The sequence below is a fragment of the Artemia franciscana genome, unplaced genomic scaffold (genome assembly GCF_032884065.1).
Source record: "Artemia franciscana unplaced genomic scaffold, ASM3288406v1 Scaffold_2724, whole genome shotgun sequence".
In the NCBI taxonomy this organism is placed as follows: Eukaryota; Metazoa; Arthropoda; class Branchiopoda; order Anostraca; family Artemiidae; genus Artemia; species Artemia franciscana.
In genome coordinates this window covers 12,641-23,063 of record NW_027063507.1, presented here as the reverse complement: position 1 = coordinate 23,063, position 10,423 = coordinate 12,641, and the positions used below count along the sequence as shown (strand labels likewise).

At 35.5% G+C, this 10,423-nt stretch overlaps 1 protein-coding gene across 1 annotated transcript; it reads left to right on the top strand.

Annotated features, from left to right (window-relative positions):
- The first annotated feature begins 2,252 nt into the window (after positions 1-2,252).
- LOC136042991 (putative ankyrin repeat protein RF_0381) lies at positions 2,253-3,455 on the top strand. The gene has a single exon (XM_065727886.1). The coding sequence runs from the start codon at positions 2,253-2,255 to the stop codon at positions 3,453-3,455; it is 1,203 nt and encodes a 400-aa protein (XP_065583958.1).
- Positions 3,456-10,423: the final 6,968 nt, after the last annotated feature.

Here is a 10,423-nt window from a genome sequence, read left to right as displayed (position 1 = left end):
AATGACAACCTGGACACAGGGAATGTTTGATTAGCAATCACCATCAACAAAGCTCAAGGGCATTAAAATAATGAGGTATAGATCTGAATGCAGATTGTTTTTCCCATCGAGAACCGGGTCACAAATGACTGGACGCAAACGAGGACGCCAGGGGGCACAGGGTAATATATAAATGACGACGGGGACGCAGGGAATGTTCGATTAGCAATCACCATCAACAAAGCTCAAGGACAATCATTAGAATAATGAAGTATAGATCTGAATACGGATTGTTTTCCCATGGACAATTATATGTTGCAAGTTCAAGAGTAGGTAAACCTGATAATCCATTTATATGCACACAGAATGGGACTCAAATGCACAGACAATGGACCAATTCAAAAACGAATGTATATACAGACCGGGAAACAGGGAATATAAATGACGACCGGGACACTCAAAGAGAAATTAGACTGGGACCCTGGGATACAAATGACGACTGGGACGTGTGTGTCGACTGACGTCATGTTTGTGTGTCGATTGACGTCATGTTTGTCGACTATAAATGACAACTGGGACACAGGGACACAACTACAACGGGGACGCCGGGGGGCACAGATGGGATATATAAATGACGATGGGGACAGTCAACTACTAGTTACAACTACTAGTTTTTCGTTGGGAGTAGGGGATGAGGAGAGGGGATTATTTGAGGGGAACTTTCCATGGAGAAATTTATCATGGGGGAAGAGAATTTCCGTGAAGGGGCGCAGGATTTTCTAGTATTTACAAAAAAAAACGTGAAAAAGTTTATTTTTTAACCTGAAAGTAAGCAGCAGCATTAAAAACGAAACAAAATTATTTCGCATGTGAGGTCTTCACCTCCTCATAATGCGTCGCTCTTTACGCTAAAGCATTTTTAATAATTTCAAGGATTTATTCTACGGCAATTGTGATTCAGGGGGTCATTCATAAGGAATTAGGACAAAATTTAAGCTTTAGTCTAAAGAGCGAGGCATTGACGAGGGGGCGAACTCCCTCATATACGTAGTAAAAACATACGAATATAGAAGTTCGTTACGAAAGTTAATTCGGAAGTTACATATATTTTACTTATAAAAACGTTCGTAAAAATTAAAAGTTCTAGTTGCACTTTTAAGTTACCAAAAAATTGGAGGGTAAGTAGGCCTCCTTCCCCTGCTCCTTTTTTCTAAAAATTGTCCGATCAAAATAATGTTAAAGCCATTTAGCCAAAAAAATTAATTAATATGCAAATTTCCAAATATGCAATAGCAAAACTCAAAACATGCATTAATTCAAAAACGTTCAGAAATTAAAAAGAAAACAAGTTTTTTTTACTGAAAGTAAGAAGTGACTTTAAAACATAAAATGAACAGAAATTACTCTGTGTATGAAAGGGGCTTTTCCCTCCTCAACACCCCGCTCTTTAAGCTATAGTTTTTTACTGTTTAAAAAAAGAGAGTTGAGAGAAAGGGTCAAACTTCACCGTACAGAGTGGGTTGAAGGGAATAGCCCCTTTTATATACGGAGTAATTTCTGTTCGTTTCAGGTTTTAAGTTGCTCCTTACATTCAGTTAGAAAAACTTTTGACTTTTAAATGTTTTTTATTTCAATTAATAGTAAGGAGTGATCTCTAGCCCATATAATACGTTTCTTTACTTTAAACAGTAACTTTGATAAAAAGTGATTATTATAGGAAATGGAAAATAATTATAATGTATGAGCATAATTCTGTTCTTTAAATTGAAATAGGTATACTTAGCTATCAAATAAACTGCAAAAATATCTATTGTGTCTCATCACCAGTTTCAAATTTTTAATTGAAACTAAAGAAATACATCAACAATTTAAAAGAAGTTTTAATTTGTATCAGGCTAAATAAACATAATAAAGATATTTTACTTGAAAATTATTGCACAAGAAAAGTTATAATGATCTCAAGCGAATTTTACAAAAATGAAACAGAAAAAGAAAATGCTGTAGAAAAATGCAAAAAATGCTATGAAAAAAAAAAAGTAAAAAAAAAAAACACCCACAAAAACGAAGCAAAACAAATTAAAATAGAAATAGAAAAAAATCTTTTTAGTACTACACTGATTAAAATTATGGACTTCGTTCAGTATTTGGACCACATATTTTGTTGCAGTATAGTAGCTAGTAGTTGTTGCTTAATAGCTATTAGTGATTACTTCGAACAATGGGATGGAACTGGAACAAGTTTGTTAAACACAGGATTTGTTATCATTACAGAAATGACCAATATTTGTGTCAAACTGTTTCAAGAATGGAAAGAAAAAAGAAAGAAAGTCTTACACAATGCCGCAGCGAACGGTAATTTAGATATGTGTCAACGGCTGATTTCCAGGGGTGTTAGTGTAAATGCCTTAAATTCAGAGGGAACAACAGCAATATACTACGCTGTAATTTCGCATGAATTAGATGTGACTAGGTATCTATTAGAGAATGGAGCAAATCCAAATGCAAAATGCGGTGAAACAATCTTACAGAAAGCTGCTCTCGTGGGCTGTTTGAACATTTGTCGACTACTAGTTGCCAAGGGTGCCTGTATAGATGCCTTAAATGAGAGAAATGAAACAGCCTTATATTATGGTGTTGTTTCAAATAGTTTAGATGTGACTACGTATCTATTAGAGAATGGAGCCAACACAAATCTAAACAAATTTAATCATAAAACACTCTTACATTCTGCTGCAGAGTTTGCCAGCTTAAAAATTTGTCAACTACTAGTTACCAAAGGTACCACCATAGATGCCTTAGATATGTGGAATAGAACACCATTATATTACTCAACAGTTAAGGAGAAATTTGATGTGACTAAATATCTATTAGAGAATGGAGCCAACCCAAATGCAGAGTTTGAATCTCCATATGGAGATTCAATGGATATGGATTTTATATATATGGATTGTCAGGGAAAATTGTCATTGAAATACAGGGAAAAGATTTTACATGTTGCTGCTAGGCAAGGCAATTTGGACATATTTAAACTACTAATTTCAAAGGGAGCCGACATGAATTGTCTGACCTCAAAAGATGAGACACCATTGATGATTGCTTTGGAATACAGCCTTTTATCCAGAAATCATCTTCAAAACTATTTATTCATAACTGAGTATATTTTGAAAAATATGCCAGTTTATAATGCTAAATTGAAAAGAAATGTCAAAGATAAATATAAGAAAATATTCAAGCAAGCTGTTGCTTCAAAACATGTTTTAAAAAAATTAGAACCATGGCTACGTAAAATGTGTAAACTTGCTTCTGAAAAGTCTGATGACTCACTTAAATCATTATGCCAGGATGTAATTTGGAAAAACATAGATATTACAAAAATAAGTGACATCATCAATGGGTTAAATATACCAGAATGCTTGAGAAGATACATAATCTATGCGGAGGAATTAAGATATTTTGTTGAAGTAACAATTTATTGAAGGAAAACTTTCGGGTTTCTGTTTTAAGGTTTTCGAATTACTTTAATCCATTGTCAAAATATATTGAAACATTTGTACCAGTTTTAATTACCAGCTTTTACATTTTCAACAAGTTAATAAAATTGGAAGAGCCTCAATTTTTTTGAATTCTTGTTATTAAAAAAAAAGTATTATTGAATACGTGATTAAGATTGAATGGCAAAGAAAATGAAAAAGAACTGAAACCTCTTTTTTAGTTTTTTTTTTTTAAATGATTGCCATTGTGCTTAGCTTTTCCTTTTTTTCCTTTTTATTTTTTCCTTTTTTTAGTTTTATTCATATTTTAGTTTTTCTTTTTTTAGTTTTTTTTTCTTTTTTTTCTTTTTTAGTTTTTTTATTTTTTATTTTGTCTTTTTTAGTTTTTTCTTTTTTTTCTTTCTTTTTCTTTAGTTTTTGTCTTTTTTTATCCATTTTTTTTATTTTTTAGTTTTTTAGTTTTTTCTTTTTTAGTTTTTTTTCTTTTTAGTTTTTCTTTTTTTTTAATTTTCTTCTTTTTAGTGTTTTGATTTTTTAGTCTTTTTTAGTTTTTCTTTTTTTGTTTTTTTTTGTTTTTATAGATTTTTGATGTTTTTCAGTTTTTATTTTTAATTTTTTTATTTTCTTCTTTTTTTAATTTGTATACTTTTTTAGTTTTTTACTTTTTTTAGTTTTTTAGTTTTTATGGTTTTTTTCTTTTTAGCTTTTTAGTTTTTTCTCCTTTCTTGTTTTTTTAGTTTTCAGTTTTTTCCTTTTGTTTTTCTTTTTTTAGTTTCTTATTTTTTCTTTTTTTTTCTTTTTTGGCTTTTTCTTTTATTCTTTTTTTTTCTTTTTTAGTTCTTTTTCTTTTTTAGTCTTTCTTCATTATACTTTTTTCTTTTTTAGCTTTTTCAGTTTTTTTGGTTTTTTTTCTTTTTATTTTTTATTAGTTTCTAAATTTTTTAGTTATCTTTTTTTAGTTTTTCTGTTTTTCTTTTTTTAGTTTTTTCTGTTTTTAAGTTTTTTCTTTTTTAGTTTTTTACCTTTTTTTATATTTTTTCTTAGTTTTTTTATGGCACTTGGTATTAACCAAGTGACATATAGCAATCGCCAATTCTGTCAGCCTGTCTGTCTGTCGGTCCCGGTTTTGCTACTTTAGGCACTTCCAGGTAAGCTAGGACGATGAAATTTGGCAGGCGTATCAGGGACGGGACTTGCTTAAATTAGAAATAGTTGTTTTCCCAATTTGACCATCTGGGGGGAGTGGGGGGCCGGTTGATTCGGAAAAAATAGAAAAAATGAAGTATTTTTAACTTATGAATGGGTGATGGGATCTTAATGAAATTTGATGTTTGGAATGATATTGTGTCTCAGAGCTCTTATCTTAAACCCGACCAGATCTGGTGACATTGGGGGGGAGTTAGAGGGGGAGAAATCTAAAATCTTGGAAAACACTTAGAGTGGAGGGATCGGGATGAAACTTGGTGGAAAAAATAATCACGAGTCTTGGATACATGATTGACATAGCCGAAACGGATCCGTTCTCTTTGGGGTAGTTGGGGGAGGGGTCAATTCTGAAAAATTAGAAAAAATGAGGTATTTTTAACTTACGAACGGGTTATCGGATCTCAATGAAATTTGATATTTAGAAGGATATTGTGTCTCAAAGCTCTTATTTTAAATCCTGACTGGATCTGGTGACGTTGGGGGAAGTTTGGGGTGGGGAACCTAAAATCATGGAAAACGCTTAGATTGGAGGGATGTGGATGAAACTTGGTGGGAAAAATTAGAAGATGTCTTACATACGTGATTTACATAATTGGAACGGATCCGATCTATTGGGGGGGGGGTTAATTCTGAAAAATAAGAAAAAATGACGTATTTTTAACTAACGAAGGAGTGATCAGATCTTCATGATCCGAAAGACCTCTTATTTTAAATATCAACCGGATCAAGCGTAAATGGGGGGGGGGCAGTTGGGAGGGGGACCGGAAATCTTAGAAGATACTTAAAGCGGTGAGACCAGGATGAAACTGGATGGGAAGAATAAAAACCTGTCTAAGATACGTGACTGACATGACCGGACCGGATCTGCTCTCTTTGGTGGAATTGGAGGGGGGGGGTAATTTTGAAAATTAAGGTATTTGTGACTTACGAAAGGGTGACCAGATCTTAATGAAATTTGATATTTAGAAGGATCTTGTGCTTTAAAGTTCTTATTATAAATTCCGACCAGATCCTTTGACGGGGAGTTGGAGGGGGAAACTGGAATTCTTGGGAAACGTGAAAATTGGGGTTGGAGGGGGAAACTGGAATTCTTGGAAAACGTGAAAATTGGGGTATTTTTATCTTACGAATAGATGATCGGATCTTAATGAAATTTGATTTTTAGAATAAATTCATATCTAAGATATTTTTTTTTCTTGGAAAAACACTTGGAGTGCAGCGATCGGGATGAAGATTGGTGGATAGAATAAACAAATGTCCTTGATACGTGATTGACAGAATCGTACTGGATTCACTCTCCTTGGGAGAGTTGGGGGGAGGGGTTCATTGATTTGGCGAGTTTGGTGCTTCTGGACGTGGTAGGACGATGAAAATTGATTGGCGTGTCAGGGAGCTGCACAGTTTGACTTGATAAAGTCGTTTTCCCAGATTCTACCATCTGGGGGGCTAAAGGGAGAGAAAAATTAGAAAAAATTAGGTATTTATAACTTACGAGAGGGTGATCGGATCTTAATGAATTTTGATATTTAGAAGGAAATCGTGACTCAGAGCTCTTATTTTAAATCCTGATCGGCATTAAGCCTCTTATTTTCCTTTTTAAATCAATCTATTGATTCATAGAATTTTATTAGAGCTCATACCATATGATTTCTTCGCTCTTAGCTCTTCTCGCCTCGTCACAAGTGCCATATGAGCTCTTAGCTCTTGTTCTTATTATTTTTTCTTCATTTAGTTTTTTCTTTTTTTAATTTTTTGGCTTAGTTTTTTATTTTCTTTTAGTTTTTCAGCTTTTTTCATCTATTCTATATCTTATATATATAAAAATAAGTTGTCTGTCTGTGTGTCTGTCTGTCAGGTGACGTCATGTTTCTGTGTCGACTGACGTCGTGGAGTTAGTTGTCGTCATTTTTGCTATGACGGTGACGTCATTAACGGTATTTAAGACATTTGTTCACGGAAAAATGTTTAATTGTAAAATGACTGAAGAACCTACAATGGCAACAGCCGAGGAAGCTGCTCAAAGAGTTTATGCCAAAAAACTTGCTACTGATAGAGAAAGTAAGAAAAGAAACCGTTCCGAGGAATCACAAGAACAGCAAGAAAACAGGCTTGCAGCTGATAGAGAAAGTAAGAAAAGAAAGCGTGCCGGGGAATCACAAGAACAGCAAGAAAACAGGCTTGCGGCTAAAGAACGCAAAACCGCGCAGTTAGATGAAAATCCACCTGGACAGCGAGAGTCAAAACATATCAAAACTGAAAATGATAGCGATGATGATTGGGTTTGGGATTTCGACTTGGATAAGGTCATCAATGCCTACCAGATTTAAGTTAAAAAAAACAAAGGTTCATTGATATGTACTTCATAGTGACGCTGAAAAATAAAGAAGAAAAAGAAAACTGAAAAAAGAAAAAAGGTAAAAAACTAAAAAAAGACTAAAAAGAAAAAACACTCAAAGAGAAATTACAGACCGGGACACAAATGACGACCGAGACAGAGGGAATATAAGTGACGACCGGGAACCTCAAAGAGAAACTACAGACTGGGACACCCGGACACAAACCACGACCGGGACACAGGGAATATAAATGACGACCGGGACACAGGGACACCACTACAACGGGGACGCCGGGGGCACAGGCGGGATATATAAATGACGACCGGGACACAGGGATTTTTCGAATAGAAATTACAGACCGGGATACAAATGACGACCGGGACACTCAAAGAGAAATTACAAACTGGGACACCGGGACACAGGGAATATAAATGACGACCGGGACACAGGGACACATCATTAGAATAATGAGGCATAGATCTGAATTCGGATTGTTTTTCCCATGGACAATTATATGTTGCATGTTCAAGAGTCAGTAAACCTGACAATCTATTTATATGCAAAGACAATGGGACAGCGAAGAATGTTGTATATTCGCATGTTTTACGTAGTTAAAAACATATATTTATATCTATCTCTATTCACAGGTGGGACACAGGGACACAACTACAATGGCGCGTAACTAATATGGCGCGTAACGACTTACGCGCGCGCGGGGGGGCTTTGGGGGGCGCGAAGCGCCCCACCAACTAGGTGTTGGGGTGTGGGGTTGCATAAATATTTCGAAATATTTTGACAATAGATTAATGTAATTTGAAAACCTTAAAATAGATACTTAAAATCTTGAGGTTTATTATAAATTGTTGAGCCTTAGCAAGCTTGACACGTAGAGATTTCTCCAACTGTCAATGTTATAGAATGTTACCAAAAAGCAAAACCAGGCTTGCGGTTCAAAGAGAAAGGGCCACGTTAGGAATGTGCAAGTTACGTCAATGAAGGCGTGTCGAGGAACTACCAGAACAACGCGAAACCAGACTTGCTGCTGAAAGAGAAAGTAAAAAAAAGGCGTGTCGAGGAATCACAAGATCAACGTGAAAACAGACTTGCGGCTTCAAGAGATAATGCTAGATTAGGAATGTGCAATTTACGTCAACGAAGGCGTGTCGAGGAACTACCAGAGCAACGCGAAACCAGACTTGCTGCTAAAAGAGAAAGTTAAAAAAAGAAGGCGTGTCGAGGAATCACAAGAGCAACGTGAAAACAGGCTTGCGGCTGATAGAGAAAGTAAGAAAAGAAATCGTGCCGAGGAATCACAAGAGCAACCTGAAAATTATCGCATGGCATTCAGGTACAACCCAGTCGATGATTATAGTAGATGTGTTCAAATTTGTCAAAATTCAAAATTTGTCCCTACTGCAAGGCCTTGAAATTTAATGGTGAAGCAATGGGAATGTGTTGCACCTCAGGGAAAGTTAAACTTCCTCTACTGGCTGCACACCCAGAGCCAATGAAAACTTTGCTTACTGGAACTACGTCAGAATCTAAGCGTTTTTTATCAAACATCAGAAAATATAACTCATGTTTCCAAATGACGTCGTTTGGTGCCCAAATCGAAAATCAAGATCAATTTATGCCTACTTTCAAAGTAAAAGGGCAAATTTATCATAGAGCAGGGTCCCTTCTACCATTCTCAGGCGAGAATCATAAATTTTTACAATTGTACTTCATCAGTGATAGAAATTCTGAATTGAATACACGTTGCGAAATTTCTCCCAACATTGAAAGGACAATCGTTTCCCAATTGCAACATCTTTTCCACGAAAATAATAATTTAGTGTGTCTGTTCAAAACAGCCATCGCATCGATTTGATGCCTACTGATACGCATAAAATTGTTATTTCCGCTGACATAACGCCTCATGGCCAACATGTGCATAGATACAATGCTCCAACTATCGACGAATTGGTAATCGTTATGGTCGGTGATCAGTTTTTACCTCGAGATATTATTCTTCATAAGCGAAACGCTCAGTTGGTAAGAATTGCTGAAACTCATCGATGCTACGATGCCCTAAAATGTCCTATCATTTTTTGGGATGGAGCCGACAGCTATCACTTTAATATTAAATTGATGAATCCAGCCACTAACAAAGAAATGAATAAGAAATGCAGTGCAATGCATTATTATTCCTATAGACTAATGATTTGGCAGGATGAAGACAATTATATTTTAAAATGCCGTGAATTGTTTCACCAATACGTCGTTGATATGTATGCAAAAATTGAAGCAGAACGTTTGCTATGTATCCATCTGAATCAGGCCAAGCTCCGCTCTGAACAATACATTCATTTGCAAGATGCAGTTGTAAATGACGGTAATACCACAAACGTTGGAAGATTAACGATTTTACATTCGTCATATGCTGGCAGTCCCCGTCATATGCATGAATATGCTCAAGATGCTATTGCGTATGTTCGTCTCTATGGTCGTCCAGATTTATTTATTACATTTACATGTAATCAATCTTGGGACGAGATACAGCAGCTATTTACTTCAAGGACAATCGGCGGTTCATAGACATGACATTACGGCCCGTGTCTTCCGGCAAAAGTTGAAATCACTGATAAACTACATAGTAAAACTTGAAGTATTTTGGTCTGTGCGATGCTGGATGTACTCAGTGGAATGGCAAAAACGAGGTTTGCCACAGTCACATATACTAATCTGGCTACATAATAAAATTACTTCTAACGAAGTCGATGATGTGATTTCCGCTGAAATACCTGATGAAAATGTCGATAAGGGGTTATATGATATTTTTGTAAAAAATATGATACATGGACCTTGCGGTGCACTGAACGGAAATTTACCATGCATGGCCAAAGGAAGGTGCACAAAGGAATATCCTCGACTTTTTGTATCCAACACAATTGCTGGCAATGATGTTTACCCACAATATAGAAGAAAATCTACTGAAGATGGCGGTAAAACAGCAATAATAAAAAAGCGTAACGGTACCACCATCGAAGTAGGTAACCAGTGGGTTGTTCCATATTCCCCATTATTATCAAAAACATTTAATGCACACATAAACATTGAATACTGTAACTTTGTCAAGGCAATCAAATACATATGTAAACACGTCAACAAAGGCAGTGACATGGCAGTTTTTGACTTGCAGTCCAAAATCAAAGATATCGACGAAATCGTTCAATATCAGGCTGGAAGATACATAAACAGTAATGAAGCTGTTTGGTGAATTCTTTCATTTCCGATACATGAACGTAGTCCAGCTGTTGTTCACTTAGCGGTACATTTACAGAATGGTCAACGTGTTTATTTCACGGAAACCAACGTGCAACAAAGAGTTCTGAATCCACCGGATACAACATTAACAGCTTTTTTTTCGCT